Below are 20,578 nucleotides of genomic sequence, written 5' to 3'. Positions count from 1 at the left end.
CTAGTGGGCTGCATCACTTATTAATTTGTAGAAAAGTTGCTCATTGACTTGTTTTGCAGCAACAGAGCAAGAATATCTCTGACCAGCTCCTCATTGTGTTTGTTTAAAAATAGATATTAAAAAAGAAGATACCATATGCCCCATAGGCAGTGGGTATGGGGAAAAGTCTGAATGTTGATTTCTGCTTCCAAAATAACATGAAAACCATGGTTGAAAAATTAAGTATTTGTTTTCTGGACAGCTAGAAACAGAAGACTTATGTTAGATATATATTGGTTAAGCTGTGGTCCTAATGAACTAAAGACTTCTATTTAGAGATACTGACATATTTTGAAATCCTGTCTGCTCTGGAATGATTGTAGAAAAGGGGCATACTGGCCCCAGATTTTCAATGGTATCCCGATGGAAATTAGACACCTAAATACTTCTGATGATCTGGGTCTTAGGGCATTTATACACATACTCCAGGAGTGTGTGTGGTTGGGGGGGTGGGAGGTGCTTTAATTGTAGTGGCTCTGAGAGCTACTCTAATTAAAGTGCCCAGAGTGTCTCTTGTATTAGCATCCCTGTGCTTCACAATGGTCTGGGGGACACTTTATTTAAAGCTTGTTGAATGAGCTTTAGATAAAGTGCTCCTGCCGCCATTTTGAAGCATGGGGATGCTGATACACAAGATGCAGGAGGCTGCTGGAGTCCAGTAATTGCCACACTCCAGCACACTCAATTAATTGAATCTGCTCTGATACACTTGATTTATAGCATGTTGGGGAAGCCTCCCTGCTCATGTATAGGCAGCCTTAGATGTTACATTTTTTTTGCAGTTGGAACATTTTATTCTGTCTGGTATAGTGAATTCCTGATCCTAGACTTTGGTCCTATAATATCAAGACTTTGTCTTTAATTTTGTTTCGAGGGAGAAATCAGTACTGAATTCTGTGGGCAAAGCCCAATAGTTAAGTTAAAATTTTCAAGTAAGTCAGAGCTCAATCACTCATGTCTGTGTGGCTGTATCACTGGGTAAGTATCTTCTCTTCCAGACTCATCAATCAGGGGCTTCGGATACTCCCCAAAACCATGGCAGGCATCCTATGCACAAGCCTCAAGCTTGGAGGCGTTGGGGTTCAGATACCTCCTAGTCTCAGTTGCTCTAAGCCAAGAGACCTAGGAGCAAGACATGAGGAAAGCACAACCTCAGTCCCCCATTACCACATAATTGTGTAGCTGAGTTTCCTGCACTGGGGAAATTCTCAGTGTCAGCCTGTCTGGAGTGTGATGGACAGTTGTCACCCTGGGAAAACCACCTGCTTGATTGTGGTATTTTCCCTGCCAGTTGGATGATGAGATGCTCCAATCTGGAACCAAGACTAATTATGTCAGTGGAGTTTCATACTTAGCACACAGAATAAGTTAGTTGTGCAAAAATGCATTAGTTGGCAAATATAATTAATGGCACACAGTGCTCCAGCAGGTTCCATTGTGTTTGAAGCCTGGAAAAATATTGTCTAAAGCTAGGTGAGGCTTGTAGAGCAATATATATTTAATCTTTCTTTAGTGTTCTCTCACTGCTCCTTCCCTCTCCCCCAGTCTAGCTGTAATTTCAGTTTTCTGTGCCGCATCCTACTCTCTGACTTCTCCATTTCTCTAGTCTTTCAAAAATCAAATCTGAATTCAGTAACCTTCAAATCAGAATTAGACTTTCAAATTCATGATGTTCAAATGGTCTTGAAATTATGCAAAATATTTGTCCTGTTTGTCCTCTGTGAATTCATTTTACTTGAATTGTAGAAAATCCTTCATTAGGTGATGATTAACTAGTTGTATCCTTTATACATCTATCTTGATCTTTTGTCCATTAGGTACACCGTTGGATCAGTACAAGAAAACAATGATCAAGTGTGGAAGTTCCAGCGATATTTCTTGGTTCAAGAGTACTGTAATCGTTTGACTATTCCATTTCCTTTTGTCATCTTTGCCTACATCTACATGGTGATGAAGAAATGTTTTAAATACTGCTGTAAAAAGGAAAGCAAAGAGCTCTCTGTTTGTTGTAAGTAGAATTGTGTGTTATTTCTACTATCCCAAATAGTACATTTTTATGGCAAATGGATTGCAACCATACCAGGGTATGCTGCAATCCTATTTTAGTTTCACAAGCCAAGTAGGTTTGGACTAGGTTAACTTCTAGATGGTAGACTTTAAAAGGGAAACACTGCAGCACTGAGCAACTGTGATAAGGTAAGAAGCAACTTGGTTTTTAGCTGAGTTGATAGTAAACCATTTTGCTATTAGTCAGAGCAGTTAAGATGGATACAAAAAAATGAGTCCATGACTGTTTTTGTTTAACAAATTTCCTACAGCACACACAACCTAAGACCTTTGGGTTAGCATTTCTAACCTCTACTCACTAGGGGTGCACTGATACATTCTTGTTGGCTGTTGGATCAGCCCTGATAAAAAGAAAAATGACATTATAGCTATCAGATTTTTTTGGTCACTGTGGCCGATAATTAGGGCCACGTGCCCAGAGTATAGTCCAGTCCCTGAGCCCATAGCAGACTACAGGTTCCAGGGAGCAGTGGGAGGAGGCATTAGGGAGCGGTCACAGGGCACTGCGTTCATCAACAAAGGGCCACATACCAGCTTCTGCTGTTGCTGCTGCTGCCATGCCAGTGCTGCATGCCAATGCTGAACATTGGGGCTGCTATGCAGACATTGGGCTGTGCGTGGGTGGGGTACGGCACCGCATGAGAGACATTTTGTTCTGCCGGGTGCTGGGCACTGGGCACCTTTGCAAACGCACTTTCTCCCTGGAAGCCATGGGAGCTCAAATGTGTGGGGCCTGCCAGTGCTGAGGCAGTGGTGTGCTCTGGAGCTCCAAATGCTCTCAGTGCTGCTGTCCATGCGATGGTCCACCCTGCCCACCTGGGATGGCAGCACGGACTGCATGGGGAGCGGGACTGTGGATAGGAGCCGTGGATGAGGAGGCGATGTGTGTAGGAATAAGGTTATCACCACCTTCCTCACTGAGGACCAGAGCAGACAGGAGGTATGTGTTTGTGCATGATAAATGCAAAATAAATAAAAAATGGTTTATGTTAGTAGTTTAAAATGCCTTGCGCTATTACTAAATATCGGTTATCGTATTGGCATTGGCCAATATGGTTGGTTAATCACTGGCTATCAGTATTGACCAAGAAAATCTTTATTGGTGCACTCCTACTACACATCTACCTAATATTTCCTTTGAATTTTCATCTGGACCTAGGACAGTGTTGCTCTAAATTGCTTAGGTTTTTTTGCTTAGTTAAACAGTTCCTTCTTTCCTCCCCAAAGGTTACTGCAGGTGCAAAAATATGTCTGTGTGTCTGTTGTCCAAGAGGGTGTTGAGGCTTAGTTAGCTCATGTTTGTAGACGCTTTGAAATCATCAAATTAATTCCATTGTTTAAAAGTTTGTATGCTACTTACTTAGTAGATATGAGAGCCTTTCTTCTTTAGGGCACTGAGTGCATTCTACCAGATACTGTTAGTGCATGGGAATTGTTAGCTTATATCTATGTAGCATGGTCTGTATATGAAAAGCATCATTCATACTGTTGTAATTGCTGTTAACATGTTGATTGATGCTGATCCTCTCATGGACTAAACCAGATAAGGCTTAGAACAGATTTGATAGTCTGAACAAGCATCCCTCAAACTAAGAATTCTCTCTTTTCAAAAGGAGAGACACATTTGGCCCTCCCTGACTTTTTCCATTTTTACCTTGTCATAGCACTCCCCACACCCACAGTGATTTGTTGATTTGGGCACTTCAGATAGTATTGCAAGAGGGTGACAGACCTGTTTGATCTTGCATGTTTGAAATGCTTACATAGCTTACAATATAAATATAAGTGTAGGCACCCTGCTTCACCATTTGACACTATTTATCTTTGCCCTTCAATTATATTCCTTCAGCTAATGAGGTTTCAGAATGGATGCTACAGGGGCAGCCTATTATGAATAATAACTTCTCCAGAGACTTTCCTGCCCTGTCATGCTTGATTGGAAAAGAAAGCTCATACTCTTTTGTCCCACCCACCCCCTATAGGCACTGCCAGTAAATGAACTCTGTCAGGAAACCTGTATACAAAAATCCAGGAGTGGTAAGGCCTCCAGCTATTTTCTTTTCATTTATTTTGTCAGTGAGCAGAGATATGAATTGCTTTAACAAGTTTTTTCCCCAACAAATTGAGTGTTGTTGCTTGAATTCTCTTAGCTTGTTTTCTAAGTGCCATTCATAACAAATGATAGAAGATGACTTCAGTTAATTGGCAAGCTTGTTCCTATACATCAGCAGCCTGACTTTCACCCTGCAGCATAGACTGAACCTGTTGTTAGTAAGACACACAGATCCTTAGTACTGTTTAAGTGAACTGGGTTGTCCCTGTTGGTTGTCCCACATTTTACATTCTCTGCCAAAGTTGTGTTGGTGGTAGAAGTGACAGGGTACTACTTCTTCCTTGTACATTAAAAACCATCTTACCATAGCAACTCTATTAGTGTTGGAGATGCTAATGGCCCAGATGCTTAAATGAATGCTTCAGTAAACATATGGAATGTTTATTGAACACAGAAATGAGGTATCAAAAACATGCCAGGTGATGATAGAAGAACCCTTGAGATAAGGAAAAAAATTGGGTATATTTAAAAAAATACAGAATTTAAAATAAAATTGAGGTGTTCATCAGGCCTGTGCAAAGCAGCTAGTATTGGCTTTGGATTCAGCCAATTCGGGGGACAGTGATTTGATTCAGTGACTTGAATCACTGTCCTGAATTGATTTGGCCTAATCTTATTCAGAGATTCATCTCCTGCTGAATTGGTCGAATCTCCGAATCCAACAGCTTCTATCCACCGCCCGCTCTCCCAGCCCCATCAGTGACTGCCCTGCTGAGCCTCGGAGTCCTGGCTCTTAAAAAAAAAAAAGCCCCGCACTTACTGGTTCCTGACAGGCCGGGGAGGGGGGAGGTGATCCCCACTGCCCCACGCTGACTGGGGGGGCTCTTCCACAAGCCTCCATTCCTTGCCCTCTCTCCCAGCCCTGACGATAGCTGCCCCGCCCGACCCAGCTCCCGGTTTTTAAAAAGAAAAAAGAAAAAGCCTCACACTCACTGGCTGCTGCAGCAGCCATTGGGTCCCCTGGCAGCTCGTGGCAGAGCCCCCCAACATGCCACACAGGGCAGTGGGGATCACCCTCTGCCTGGCAGCAGTTGGTGAGTATGGGGCTATTTTTTTTTTTTAAAGAGCCAGGACACTGGGGCCGGATGGGGCAGCAATTGATAGGTCTGGGAGAGCAGGTGGAGTTTGGGGGGTGCTCGGGGGGCTGGGGGAGCAGGCAGAGGATGGGGCCTGGTGGGGGTCCCCCCATGGTCCCCTGTCCCTTTTTCTACTCCCCCCTCCACTTACTGGCAAAGAGTCCAGGTCCAGCCCTGCAGTGGTGAGTGGGGACTGACTGAACCTCCGAAGCTCTCTGAATCTTTTCTGAATTGATTTGGAAAGCTTCAAATCAATTTGGACCCTTTTATTGGCCTCCTGATTTGATTCAGATTCAGAGATTCAGCCACCAAATCAGGCCAAATCTCCTCTGAATCGAATCAACACCCAAGCTTTGCACAGCCCTAGTGTTAATGACTGTCTCAGTAATTGTGTGATTGCCTCTGGGACATCAGTGTGTGGTCTGATAAATCCCCTGTTAGAGGCCTGACTAGAAGAACACCCTTCCATTGTGACTTTCACCCTCAGTCTGTCCATGGTCCTGTAGTGGGCTTCGTCTAGGTTGGCAGGAATTACTATTTTTGCATATCTCTCCCACTGTTTCAGGCAGATGCTACAACTTTAGAGACAGCAGAAACTCAAAGGTCTGCCCCTTTCTCTTCTCTGTGCCTGTTGAGAGACTTTCCACTTCCCATCACTGTTATGAAACAAGCCAAATTATTTTAGGAGTGATGTGGTAAGATCAATGGGACTTAGACACCTACATACCTTTAGAGGATGTGGGACTCATACCTAAATATGTATAGACCTCCTCAGTAGTCAGTAAGGTTCTAAATGGTAACTAGGGCTTGCTTCCATAGACCTGTTGGCTGGATCAGCACAGAAAATCATGTGGCAACCTTGGGATCCTGGGAGACTGGAGTTCTGGTTGGATCAATTTGGATTAATTTTTCATAGATTCATGGATGTTAGGGTAGGAAGAGACCTCAAAAGATTATTGAGTCTGACCCCCTGCCTAGGCAGGAGAGAATGCTGGGGTCAGATTTCTTAACCTCAAATACTGTGTTTATGCTCATATGCGTATATCATATTTGCGTTCGAGCTGTAATCATTTTGGAATGGGGATGCTAACATTTTGTATTCAGAGAAATGAATCCCATTAGCCTATGGGAATGCAATTACCAACAGGTCTTTTCACATTGCAAAACTGTAGAGGCAAGTTTAAGTTAATCTAATGCTTTTCTGTATTTCTTAGGCTTAAAATATGAGGACAATGAGATTCTCTCATGGGAAGCTGTCATGAAAGAAAATTACCTTGTCAAAATCAATACCAAAGCAAATGATTCATCAGAGGAGTATGTCTACTTATTTCTCTGCTTTACTTTTAAACTAAACTTCAGCAAACTATTTTTACAAAAAAAAGTTTAATGTATTTAGAAAAAGCTAAGTGTTCATAAATTAAAAAATATAAAAGTGAGCTTGAAGTAGTTCACACACATTCCATGTTAAGTGAAATCTAAAGAGTTATCACATATTTTGGGTGGATACATAGTTGTTTGGACTTGCGGTTATGATATGTTGTTCATGTAGTATATGCTGCCTAGATTACATATATACATAAACATACCAAAAATATTTGCTACCTTGAATAACCTCCAGTCTTCATTTCTGTGTGTCCCTTTTCCTCATGTATCTAAAATGGATCTAATGATGCTTTCCTTCTCTGTAATGTTTGAGGTCTGCTGATGAAAAGTGAAAAGTGAGAGCTAAGTAGTGGCATATTGTTATTTTTATGTAGATGAATAGAGAATATCTAACATATAATTGAGAAATTATGTTGTCCATAAACATAAAGCCTAGTGGGAATCTTTACTTGGTTCCAGTCCAGTAGTAGATAACACCTCCATTCTTTTTTATATTTGGACTTGAAGGGTGTTTATACACATGCTCTGGGAGGCGGGGCAGGGGTGGGTGCACTCTAATTAAAGTACCTGGAGCATCTCGTATATCAGCATCCCCCCCACTTAAAAATGGTGGCAGGGACACTTTAACTAAAGCTTGTTTGACATGTTGAATAGTTTTAACTCACAATGTCATCTGCAGTGGTCCCCCCACACCATTTTTAAGCATGGGGATGTTGATACACAAAACACTGGAGTCTGCTGGAGTGTGGTAATTACCACGTTCCAGCAGACTCGGTTAATTGAGCCTGCTTTGACACATTGTAATTACAGTGTGTAGGAGCATCCTTGCTGCTCATGTATAGATGCCTGAAGGTCCTAACGTTTCTTTTATTTTGAATATATAAAATAAAACCTCAGCCTTTTTTTAGTATAACTAAGCCAGACTGCTTGAGTGGAGAAAAGTAGAACTGGGTTTAAAAAGCAAAGTTACCAAAAGACTTAGGGTAATGTAAAATGTCACTTTGTGGGCCTAAATAACATGTAGATATGCTCTGGAGACTTGAATGCTGGACCATTCCTTGTAGTCCTTCCCACCAGCTCAAGGAGCATAGGAAAAGCAGGGGAAGGAGCCAGGCTCAAAAAAATATGGCCCTATATTTCTCCACCTATGGCAGATCATGCCACTTGGAGCACAAGGGTGGGCAGTGCACTGTATTTTAGCCTTCCTGGACACTGGGGCACATGCCGGGTGTCCAGCATGTGGAGTAGCTCACAGGGGTCTGGTGTTATGGCAATCTGGTCGAGAATCATTGGATGAAGCACTATCCAGAAGTTTCTCCAGCACTTCTCTTGAATCTGTCCCACTGGGCATCAGGACCAGAAAATGGGCAGGGCCAGGAGAACAAATTGGAGGGTGTGTCTCAATGAGATGAATGCTGTTCTGGTTGGAGGGGGCTCTGAGTTCTCCCTGAGCTATTGTACCTAGCACAGTAGAAACTTCCCTAGTGCTGTTTATTAATTCATAGATTTCATAGACATTAGGGCTGGAAGGGACCTCGGAAGATCATCGAGTCCAGCCCCCTGCCCAAAGGGCAGGAAGTCAGCTGGGGTCATAGGATCCCAGCAAGATAAGGATCCAGTTTCATCTTAAAGGTGTTCAATGAAGGCGCTTGAACCACCTCCGGTGGCAGGCTGTTCCAGACCTTGGGGGCTCGGACAGTAAAGAAATTCTTCCCCATTTCATCCAGTGGATACAAATGCAAGGTGGTTCAGCTGCAGAAGGAGGGCTGAAGAGGGTTCTGGGCAATATCCAGCCTGTGACCTCTTGGTTAGAGCAGTGTTCTGGGAAACAGAAGATACAAGTTCTGACCCTCACTGCATGTAGAACCTGGGTCTCCTGCTCCCTAGGCAAGTGCCCTAGCTGCTAGTTTATTGGACTAAAATGTGGGAGGGCTGTCCTTCTCCAATTTACTCCTACCAGCTATGTCTAGAGGGCTGGTTTATTTTGTTGTAGGATGGAACGGAATTCAAAGCTGTGCAGAAGTACCAAAAGCAGCAGTTAGATGTTCTGTATGTGCCAATTAGGTGTCTAAAGTGAAATAGGATTTAGCCCTTAGGGCCCAGTTTGGAAAAGCTGTATGAAACTTCATTGAAAATACTACTGAACGTAAAAGCAATTCTCAAAGATATAAAAGGTGTTTTTAATTTCCAGCTTAATTATTGAAAAGCTGATAAGTCTTAGTGGAAAGGTTTCTTATTTCTAGGGCATGACACTGCCCTGCTGTGAACATTTCCTTCCTAACAGGCATAAGCTGAAAATTAACCTGCTTAACATCAAGTAGCCAGCTAGTCTCAAAGGGCATCTATACACGTGGTCAAGGGTATGGTGGGGGGTGCTTCAATTAGAGCGGCTCTGAGACATGCTCTAATTAAACTGCTCACAGCATCATGTGTATTCAGTGTCCTGCACTTCAAAATGGCAGCGGGGACACTTTAACTAAAGCTCATCGAACAAGCTTTAGTTAAAGCGCCCCTGCTACCATTTTGAAACACAGGGATGCTGAATACACATGACACAGAGGCTGTTGGAGCACACTAATTAACACGCTGCAACAGACTCACAGCAAACTTGATTAATCCATCACGCACATAGTTGTCCAAATGAACTTCATATCCAAAAGAGCCATGCTGGTGATACTGACATCAGCCTGGATACTTAAACTTCTCTTAATTGTAATAAAAAATCTATGCAGGTATAATTATTGCCACATTCTGGAAAGTCTAATGGGAATAGTTTGAACTCACAGAGTCATCTGCAATTATTTATAGTTCTTTCATTAACCAATGCACACCTAGAATACAGAAAAAATTTTAGAATTCCCCAAGCCACAGTTGCTCTAGACCTGATTTTAGACAAGTACTTCAAATAGGCATCCTATTTTACATAAAATGAATGGACTATTGCAGAGTTTTACAATGTATCTACTGGATACTGTCAACAACTGATAATTTAATTTTTAGCCCCACAATTTTCACTTTGGTGTATGTTGTCTTTCCACAGGATGGAACATCGATTTAGACAACTGGATGCAAAGGTACTTTGTTTTTCATGTAGTCCAAGAGCTGATAGTATATATTTAATTTGTACAGCTTTACTTATCATCTGAGCTCAAATTTTCTTAGGACACCTTTTTTCAAGGCATAATCATAGATTGAGGTAACTTAGAGGCACTGTTATCTTGTTGGGGTTACTAAGTAGAGGGGATGACTACACAAGTTGCAAGTTAGAGACAGTGGATGAAAGCTGCAAGCTGCAGAACTACAAGCCTACTATGTAATGAAGATCCTCTGAACCTCATTAGGGGATGGAGAATGCAGTGACTAGAAGGGGCAGGCGAAAATGAGATATAAACTAAGCTCTGAGTCAGAAAGCTAGTCTGGCCCAGGCGAAGGAACTGAGAGGAGCTCTCTTTATAGAGCTAAGAAGGTGTGCAGTAGCTGTAAGCAGGCCCAGAAGGGCTGTGGAGACTGGAGGAGAGTGAGAAAAACAGTGGCAAACCTGGTTTGGTTATGTTTTGGTTTGGATTCTGAGCAAAGAAACTGCAAAGTATCCCTTATAAGTCACAATACGAGGCTGCTAAAGGGACCAAGCCTGAGTTGGGGCAGAGCCTGAGCCTGAGTTGGGCCACAGAGTGGTAACTCAGTGATAAACAGGGCAGAGAAAGATACCTAAAATGTCACTCTGGTAAACTGAGCACTGCCTCCCAAATTTATTTCAAGTAAGATCAGGTGTTGCAGGTGAGTACAGGGTACCACCCCGGGAAACCGGAGTATCAAACAGACTTGTGTTGGGGGCCAGAGCCACTTTTACAGGCAGAGGACTATTATAGAACTGATTTCAGTGGGAATGCTAGGAGTGCTAGCTGACAAAGAAAATAAATTGACAGTAATGTGTGGGCCTCTGAAGTTACAGCATGCCTGAGAAAGGCAACTGTAACACACTGAAGTTCTCTTGTAGTGTCTCCTTTTATATGGACTGTCTCCAAGTAAGATGTTCCTTAAAAGACATTCAAAATCGATCTAAGTTGCTCTGTTTTCTGTTAGTGGCATAGTTTAGAGCTGCATAGAAATCACACCTGTTACTTAATTGCTGGTAAACCTTCCAGAGTAGGAGACAAATAGCTGAAGGCTCTTTGTGGAACAATATGTTTTTTATCTTGTTATAAATACATGTTGAAAGAAGATGTTCCATGCAACAATATTCGCCCTTGTCTGGATAGTTAATTCCATCAAGTTCCCCTATTACATCAAGTAAGATTCTGATATCCTTTTGTCACTTTACCCTGGGAGAACACCCATTGACTTCTTGGGGATCAAGATTAGACAGTAATAGTACAGGCATTGGAAACTGGTGCTAGAATTTGATGTGTAAAGGTAACATTGAAGCAAAAGAAGTATTGAAGGAAACAACTGTCTATTAAACCTGTTTTTATAGGAGACTGGTTCAACAGTACTCTATTGAATTGTAATCTACTATCCCATTGTAAGTAATTTGAGTAATTTGGAGCCAGTTGCTTTTATGAAGCCTGCTTGTTTAAAAATGTCAATGATGTATATGTTAGTTCTCACTGCATTAATTGCACTGATGGAAATTGTAATTGCTACAGATCTTTCATGTATGTTCTATGTGGGGCAATGTTTGGAGAGGCTCTTTTGTTACTCATTATGATCATTTCTCTGTGAAAAGAAGTATAAAAACTGCATCATTTGTCACTGCAACCGTGTGTGTCTAGTGAATACAAATAACAGTAGGTTATTGCTCATTCATTAACAGCTGGCATTCTGAAGGCAACCAAGGAAGCATAAATTCCACTTGAATATGCTCTGTGAGGATGCGTTCTAGAATATGTTAAATCATTTCTAATTTGCTTCATAATTCTTTTTGCCCATTGTTAAAGCTTCAAGAATGTCCTGGGAAAAAAAAGTTAGAATGAGTTTAAATTAATAGAAGTCTGTTGTTTTTTAGCTCAGTGATCTGAAGGGTCTTCTGAAAGAGATCACCACCAAAATCAAGTGACAACAACCTGAATCCAGATGAAGCCCACTTCAGCAGTGTAAGCTTGCTTTTAACTTATATGTGACTACATTCAGTAATCAATCTCTCTGGTGTTAATGTATCCAGTGAAGAGGAAGTGTTCCATTTGGCACAGGTTATCACATTTTCTAGGGGAGCACTTCAAGACTCAGATTTTCATTCTCACTTGTTTTCTGTAGATTAAATGAGAGTATCTCCCATGACCATCTATACTTTCTGGATGTAATTTTTAAAAATTGTGTTAGCTGCAGTCAAAGTGATCTTATTTTAGCCCTTGGTTTGCATAAAAGCGATGAAGTACACCCACTTATTTATCTATGTGTGTACTAGTGGCCTCAAACTGAGAACAGGACTCCATTGTGCTTGATGCTGTGTGTTCCCAAGGGATCTTATGGATCCAGAATGTGTATGGTAGCTAAAGGAGTTTAAGTCCCTGTCTTGATTGATATAAAAGAGAAGTAGAACAATACCCAAGCTAGCAAACACTGGCTGCTACTTTAGCAGAAAAAGCAGAGCAAGAAATATGACTATATCAAAATAAGGATAATCTGGGAGGATTATGGAAAACTATATTTAGGTTTTTTTGTCCTCTTTTTCAGAATTTGGAGACATCCTCCTTGTACAGAATAATTTCTGTACAAATTGCATAGATTCTGTTCTGCACTTGCTCGTCTAATGGGAATTATTTTGTATCCACATCTTGAAGATGTAAATGACTACACATGATTCAATACAGCAACATGCATTAGGGTAAAAAACACACTTAGAAAAGAGCTTAGGCCCAAATTTTCTAAGTATTGAGGTACCTATATGTCTTTCAGCACCTGGGTCTTTTTTTTTTCTAGTCTTTGCCCATGACCTTAGATAAAATAAATTCTATGTAATTATAGTTTTAAAGGTAAATATCTGAACTGCTATCTGATTTGGACTGACTTAAAGGTCTCATAGTTTGGGGATTAATCTGGTTCCTATTAAATAAAGCATAATGGAAGTCATGAACGTCAGGATCTCAACTGTTTTAATTTGGAGACCACTAAATCAATGGTTTAAAATACTGGGCCCATCTTAAGACACCAAGCCTATATTTATGCTGATAGGCTAAAGCAAACCTTAAGGTTGACTGCAAGCTTCACCTGCCAACCATTGACACTGTAAATCCCTTAGTTCAGCCACATTGGGCATCTAACCAGACCCTGGTAGTTCTGCCAACCTTCTGATTATGAGGTCAGTCTAGCTCACCTCTTTATGCCGTGCTTGGATCTCACCTGGGCATGAAAGCCTTCAGCTCACTAAACCCATCTCTGAAAATGCCACAATTTCCCATTTATTTCCAATCCTTGTGCACTTCATTTTTTCTGTATTACCTATACACAGAGGAAAGCCAGAAGGAAAGACTGGTTGTCCACAGACCAGTTCCTAGCAGGTCTCTGTTTTGAGTATAAGCAGCACAGTGTGGCCAGCTTTGGTGTGGGCTAAATGAGGTGATAGATGACTTGAGCTGGTTGAGGGTGACCTCAGAATCAATCCTGACTGTCAATATAGACCTACCCTTATTGCTGACATCTGTTTTGTGGTTTCTTTGCCCAGTTTTTCTTTCATGTGAGCTGTCCAGGATCTGAAGTTGAACTTCTGCAGTGTAACCAAGAAATAACAATGAACAGGAAGGCTACTGTTCCACAGCAAGCAGCAGACCTTTGCCAAGGAAGACAACAATTTGTTCAGTCAGAACAGCAGTGTCTGTATACACACTGCATACTAGTAGCACAGGGGCAAATAATTACACAAAGTGCAGAACACTACAGAATCAGGCCTATAACCCTGAAAGAAAATGCATGTAGACGATGAGGAATTGATGACCCCTAGACATGTCAGATCAGCCATTGTTCCTGCTTACCATGATAGAAAACAGTATAAGTTTCTGAGTAAACATTGAGGGGGAGGGAGGATTATTATTATTATTATTATTAAACAGGAGGGCAAGAATAGACCCAGCAGCAAGATACTTTTATGTACTTCATTAAGGATTAAACTTTTGTGTTCCAGACAGATAGCCATTGGAATGAAAACAACATGTGAAATGTGATTGCATCTGGGAGATCTGTTCAACAACTATTTATTTTATTTTCATTTTGCAGGTACTGAATTACTCCTTGGAGAAGTATTAAAGAGGAATGGATCCAACAACAAACGGAGGTGCCTAATAATGAGTTGGCATGATTCTTGGTGCTTTAAAAATCTCTTTTCTATCTATGCTTCTGAAAGATTCGGGCCTCAGCTTTTTATTCACACTGTTGTCTTACATGAAAGCAGCAAAGAATTGAGGGATATTTCTCTTCCTGATGCTTCACACTGCTTTGTGTATGCATCTGTCTTGTGACACCTTGTAAGTTCTCTCTTCCTGTGACACCACCTTGTGGTGGTGTGGATGTTCTTGTAGACACTTTTTGACAAATAATTAACTTCTAATGTAGGAGGCTTGATGGTCCTTGCTCTTTCAGTTCTATATTTGTCTCATTTATTGCCTGTTTTCCAGGTCCTTAAGGTCTGTTGTTAGCAGCTGCTTCTAGGGAACATCCCTAATTTTGCCTTCTCTTGCTACGGCCAAAGCCCATTTACCTTTGAATCTTATGAGCACATAACTTGACAGTAATATCAGCTAGGCACCATTGTTGCTTTTCTTAGTGAGAATCTTCAATGATCCTTCCTTTCCCATGCCTTGTTTGCTACTCACATAGTGTATTTACAAACAATGACCACATTTTCAACACTGGCATATAAGAATGCAAGATTTTGTCTCAACATCTCTAATGGGAAGCATGACTTATTTCTTGGATTCCTAGATAATGATAGTGATTTCTGAACAGGTTATGAGGCTGCATATTGTAGTCCAGTTCCTGACTATCTATACCAAAACGTTGAAGAGATGAAGTGAAAGGGCAAGTTATTTCTAAAGAGCTCAGGTAGAAGTGCTGCTTTTAGCTTCAATGATATTTTAAATGCCCGGGATGTTGAAATTGGTTCTAAAATGTTCACATTTTTGTAATTTTTTTTTCTGTTCTGAATCTTTAACGTGTAAGAAAGTTTATCGCTCTTTAAACTTTAATCCTTATTAGATCAGGCAGTTGAATGCAGCAGTTAAGTTAGCTTAATAGAAAAGACGATGCAATTAGACATCACATAAAAGGGCATTAGGTCTTTGGGAAGAACATTTGTGTTCTCCAATCCAATCCAGGCCTGTTTCCACTAGCTAAAATACAGAAATTAATCTGACCATAACTTTGAACCAAAGCAAATAGCTCAGACTTCTAAGTGGTTATTTCAGTCTCTGGGCTTGGTCATAAATGCTGGTGTTGAAACAATGAAAAGCAGTGTGTATTAAAAGGTGTGCCTTTGAAAAAAAAATCAGTCCTTTGATAAATTGTGTTGTATGCTTTCCTTATTTTACTAGCTTGTGTTTTATTTGGAACAAATGCTTTTGCTTTGACTCTCAATAGCAGGAAAATTATTAAAAGAACACTAGTCCAGGTTCAAAAGCTGGACTCTTGTTGAAAACAATGGAGACTGATTAGCATGGTGTTCATTTATTATCCTAAACATCATTGCAATACAGAAAATCATCTTGAAGTTAGTATTAGACTGTTGCTGACCATTGTATGAGATGTGTACATATCTGGCCATCATAATACAATAGTATTTTTCTGTAAGCTTCCAAACTGTGCTGCTGATCATATAGATACACTATTGTTGTTTGTTCCTGTATTAGTGATATAAGTCTGCCAAGCTGTAGCAAATTCCCAGATTTGCAAGTCAGTTTCCCACAGAAGAGATATCTATGATATTGGAGACTGCTTATGTTCTAAGTATAATCTGCTTTATTTATATTTCACTAGTCCTGCCTGAAGCAAAATGATCAAACAGCATGCAGAGCAGAAGCAAGTTACATCCCAGTAATTGGCATATTTCACAATGCATTATCATGTGGATATCCTGAATCTTTGACTGGAGACATTTTTGCTTTTGCTGTAGTCTTCCACTGAGGGGATAAATGGCAGTGAGCCCATCCCCACTTCTCAGTTTGCTCTCAGCTATGGAGTTCTGAAGGTCATTGACTGAGAAATAGGGGAAAGAGGGTATGAGGACAATATATCTCTAAGAACTCCAGTTATTGGTTAATAATTTCCTTTTCTATATTGAGTTGTTATCCACACATACATTCTTACATGTGGGAGATTCCAAACCTATGCCCACAAATACTTGGAGGTTGAGTCCAAGTCCTATAGGCAAGCAGAAATTGGACTACTGCTCAAACCAAAGGCAGTTTCCCTACTTGAGGCTTCCCCCATATTGTAGTACTTAGTAAAGGTAAGGATTAAGGTCCATGTTGTTGCTCATAGATGTCCCCTTTAGGAATTCCACATTAAGAAGTAATGGATGTAGATTGCATCCTGATGGAGTAGGCTCAAATTAAAGCAAGTGGCTTCACCTTGAAAGTCTCATATTGAAGTTAACACAACCTGAGATCCAACCTGACAGCCTTGGGGAGGAAATAACTGTGGCTTTAGATCTTTCAGCTTCGGTTATTCATAAAAGCAGAGTTTTTTTTCTTTAAATATTCGGTACTGTGCAAATGAAGGGCTAGGACCCTCTTGACTTTAAGGGTATGTGGAGAAACCTTGGTTCAAGAGGTATACAGCTTTGGGAAAAAGATGAGCAGGGTAATCTGCCTTCTCTTGTGGAATTCAGGGACTACTTTCAGCAAAAATTTAGGATGAGTTTGCAATACCACCTTGTCTGGATAGAAAGTAGTGTAATCTCCTACTCTTTTTATCTAAGTAACTGGCAACAAAATTATCATTTTCCTGTGGAGATGGAGGAAGGAATATGATGTTGTCAACTTGAAGAATGGCCACATTAAAGATCCAAAGACCAAGTCTAAGTCACACTCTGAGAATGGCTCTTTAATATTGTGGGGAAGGGGAGAATTTGGCTACGATCTTGAGAAACTTGAGTGTATTAGGATGACAAAATATGGCCCAGTCTTTAGTATATGGATGTTGGCTGAAATAACTACCGCATGGACCCTTATTGAGCTGAAGACAGGTCTACAGTCCTCAATTCCAGCATATAATCCAGGATAGATGTAACAAAGGATAGAGTTGCTGAATGACCTTATTGCAGGAGACTGCTGTATAAAGGTAACAAGGTGGCATGATGGCATTGTTTATAGGAAAGAATATTATTGATAACTTAGGTGGTTGTAAAATGTTTGCCAGTGAATGACTTAGGGTCTCAGTGATTGCTTTTGGGGACAGTTGAATATTTTTTTACAAGGTATATAGGAAGATCTTGGAAACCACCAGATTTATCAGCCAAAGGGATGAGCAGAGGAGAACAATGCCAGAAGAAGATTTCCTAATTTTTTCTTACAGCAACAATGCAACTGGAGGGAAGGAACAACCCATGGCCTATGATGGAGGATGAGCTAAAGGACTCTTGAAGACAGGGCAAGTGCAATTTTGAGTTACCAGAATGGTGAGCATTTTTCTGGATTCTTCAGGACAAGACTATCATAAAGATGAAGGCTAAAGGAGATAATAATTGCTTAGTCCCATAAATATTTCCAAAATCCTCTGAAACAATTTAAAAGACAAAAGATTAAAGATTAAACAAGGAGTTGCAAATGCTGATAACTGTATCAGTTAGGTAGGTTGTGTTACGGAAACTATGTGGTACCTGCCAGCACACTATGTACATTTGGATCTTGCTATGGTTTGAAGTCAGTCTGGTGACTGAGATAAGGGATATAGATAGCTGTGGAACTGATTATACTATGAACAAGATGCTTTCATTTCTGTTTCCATTATATGGGTTCACATAGTGGTTATACAAGGTCTATCAGAGTAGAAAATGAGGTTTGGTTTGATTTAGTAAGTTGAGACTGAACTAACAGGAGCACTTTGGGGGTTACCTGAGAAAGCAAGCATGACTTGGGCTGTTTGGGGGTTAATGTAGTACACTGAACTGAATGGTTAATGTAGTACACTGAAGTGGCTGACCTCAAGTTTATATCCTGACCTGTCTCTACAAATAAGATTTGGAACATGGTCTGCATATTGGAAATAATAGTGATTGAAGATTCAGCTGGTGTTGTGTGGAACGGGCTGTATTCAATCTGGATTCAGATTTGGCCTGAATTGGGGAAAGTGATTCAATTCGTTGATTTGGATCACTGTCCCAGTTTGATTCGGCTGAATCCAAACCTGAAGATTCGATTGTTGAGTCAGAGAATCAGCTTTCTGGCCATAGACACAGCTTTAACTGTTTTTTCTACATACCTCGAAGTACCAGGCACAGCTCATGAATGCTGTGATGCTGGGGCAGATGGAGCATCCCACAGGTGTGCAGGGTGGGGGGGGGGGGGCGGGGGCCTGTGTGTTTAGCAGCAAACCTGGAAGTGGTTTGGAAATACTTCTGGACCACTTCTGGGTCTGCAATTGAGCGTGCAGGGGCCCCCTCCCACACCCCCCGGCTGGGCATTTGGCTGTGTGGGGACTCTGGGTGCCCCCCCAGACCCAGGAGGCACCAGTCGCCAAGCCAGGAGGGCATGGGGGAGCACCCCCCTGGCTCCCTGGCGGACCCAGAAGCGGACCAGAAGTGCTTCTGGTCCACTTCTGGGTCCACTGCAAAGCACGCTGGGGACCCACCCATGCTCCCATGGGATGCTTCATCCACTCCAGCATCTCAGCATTCACGAGTCGCCTGGTACCTTGAGGTACATAGACACAGCTTTAAATGTTTTTTTCTATGTCTGAATCATTGAATCTTTCTGAATCTCCCCGAATTGATTCGGAGGGTTCCGATTTGATTCAGAGAGATTAAAGGGTCTCCTGATTTGATTTGGATTCAGAAATTAATCCACTGAAATGGGCTGAATCTCTGCCAAATCGAATCAGTGACTGAAGCTTCGCATAGTCCTAATGCTGAATGCCACTGTTTGGCATGAAAGTACTGCTGATTGTGGGATCTACTGATGTAGCATCTAAAAGTTTAAAGGAAGGGCATTACCTTGTGCAACAGCAGAGTTGTTTGTTAGTATTGTAGTGATGCAAAGAGCAAAATAAATCCAAGTGATATGTTCTTTTCTGGAAGGGTTCCTTTTAAATATGATACCGCGTTTAGCAAGCATGGTGTGGTTTCTTTTTCACTCTACCTTTATGCTATATGTTCTAAGTATGCTCAAAAGACCCTATACAAATACTGTTTCCTCAAACTAGTGCTGTGTTCAGCTCAATGAAGAAGGCTGCTGAGTAGATTTTCTAGAGTAGGAGATGCACATTGCCTTTTGCAATATACCCTTTTCAGTATACCCTGTTTTATCTGCTACCCGAATTGTCCTTATGTAGTGTAACAAGTCGATCACAATTTGTTATAGCATCATTACATTATAGGTCATTATTCTTCAGTGAAACATAAGATTTCAACATTTGTGTGTTCGTTAAGGGCTTAATCATATTCTCGCTAACTTCAATGGAAGTTGGGGTGGGTCCTAAATGACTAGGATATGTTTATTTTGCAGAAATTGATTTTTTTCTCATTTGTCTTTGTATATAATACAGAATCTCTGTTATACATAATACTTGTAACATATTTCATGCTAGTTGTAATGATGCTATTCCCTTGTGTGCTGGATATATCTGTGGGCCATGTCTTAAAAAATCAAATTCACCTTTAAGAATTAAACCTGTGTGTACCAATAATTAAACAATGTGTTAACTCTCGTGTCTTGCCTTTATTTCAAGGTTGGGAAGAGTAATAGAGAAAAGGGCTTTAGTCAAATGGGCTCTATCATCATTGCTAAGCTTCTGAAATGTTCTATATTCTTGACCTAATTTTACTGGCACAGGCAAGTTTTCCATTTTATCCCTAGCCAGCCTCTTACTTAATACCTTTCTCAATAGAATCACTACATTTAGAAATTGCAATATGGCTGAATAGGGCAAGAGGTGTTTTGGGGACAATTATATTGATCATCCAGTTTGAAAAGGAGCCCTTGCTGGGGGGGGAGAAAGGGGGGAATTGGGGCAACTGCCTCAGGTCCTACACTTTGGGGGCCCTGTGGACAGTGTTGTACAGGCCCCGCTGAGGGCACCACGACTCTGTGCAGCCACTGTGAGCTGCTGGCTTTGCGCTCCGACCACTCATTCTCCCCCTCCCACGCTGCTCCATGCTCTAGCTGCTCACCACCCCACCCCCGGCTCCGTGCTCCAGCCACTCACCACCCTCCCCCACCTCCTCTCCCCCCCTCCGCTCCCCACTAGGGTTGGCTCTGCCTCTGGTGAGTGCAAAGTTACTTTGAGACATTTTGAGGATGACTTTTTATAGAGCAGAGCTAAAATTTAATGCAACAGCATAAATAATTAAAGCTTCAAAAAAGTAACGTCAATGGCCAAAATCATATTTAAGGATGAATACTGAGCTTTAAAATTACCAGCCTGGAAAGACTAGACAGCTACTTGCAATTTGTGACATAACCCTATTTATATTGTAAAAGTCCTTCCTGCTGAGAAAGGACTGAGTTTAAAGTGAACAAGAGGAGAAATGTGGAATTTACCAACATACTCATATGGATTTTCTTTGTGTCATGAGCTGAAAATTTCCCATTACGAAACATAAGAAACATACTCCTTTTGGGCTGCCATAGGACTGTCATAATTCCAGTAAACTAGTAGCACTCTTCAGTTACGTAATAGTAATTTTAGATGATTTCAGTGAAAACAAAAGGAGGCTGATGAATACAAACATAGAAAAATCAAGATCAGCTGCCAT

The 20,578-nt window shown here is 41.1% G+C and overlaps 1 protein-coding gene across 2 annotated transcripts in view; it reads left to right on the top strand.

Moving 5' to 3' along the window:
• Positions 1 to 19,529, top strand: part of TRPM8 (transient receptor potential cation channel subfamily M member 8) — a 129,005-nt gene extending 109,476 nt beyond the window's left edge. The window contains exons 21-25 of one of the 2 annotated variants that reach the window (XM_014594398.3): positions 1,857 to 2,047; positions 6,510 to 6,609; positions 9,719 to 9,752; positions 11,684 to 11,771; positions 13,888 to 19,529. In XM_014594398.3, the coding sequence (XP_014449884.2) occupies positions 1,857 to 2,047; positions 6,510 to 6,609; positions 9,719 to 9,752; positions 11,684 to 11,734 (376 nt within the window). In that variant the 3' untranslated portion in view covers positions 11,735 to 11,771; positions 13,888 to 19,529. Of the gene's footprint in view, positions 1 to 1,856; positions 2,056 to 6,509; positions 6,610 to 9,718; positions 9,753 to 11,683; positions 11,772 to 13,887 lie in introns of those variants that run through there. The other variant, XM_059727172.1, reaches the window with a different exon arrangement.
• Positions 19,530 to 20,578: the final 1,049 nt, after the last annotated feature.

This window comes from Alligator mississippiensis, chromosome 4 (assembly GCF_030867095.1).
Source record: "Alligator mississippiensis isolate rAllMis1 chromosome 4, rAllMis1, whole genome shotgun sequence".
Taxonomy (NCBI): domain Eukaryota; kingdom Metazoa; phylum Chordata; order Crocodylia; family Alligatoridae; genus Alligator; species Alligator mississippiensis.
The sequence above is the reverse complement of the archived record's forward strand: the minus strand, read 5'-3'. Positions and strand labels throughout refer to the sequence as shown.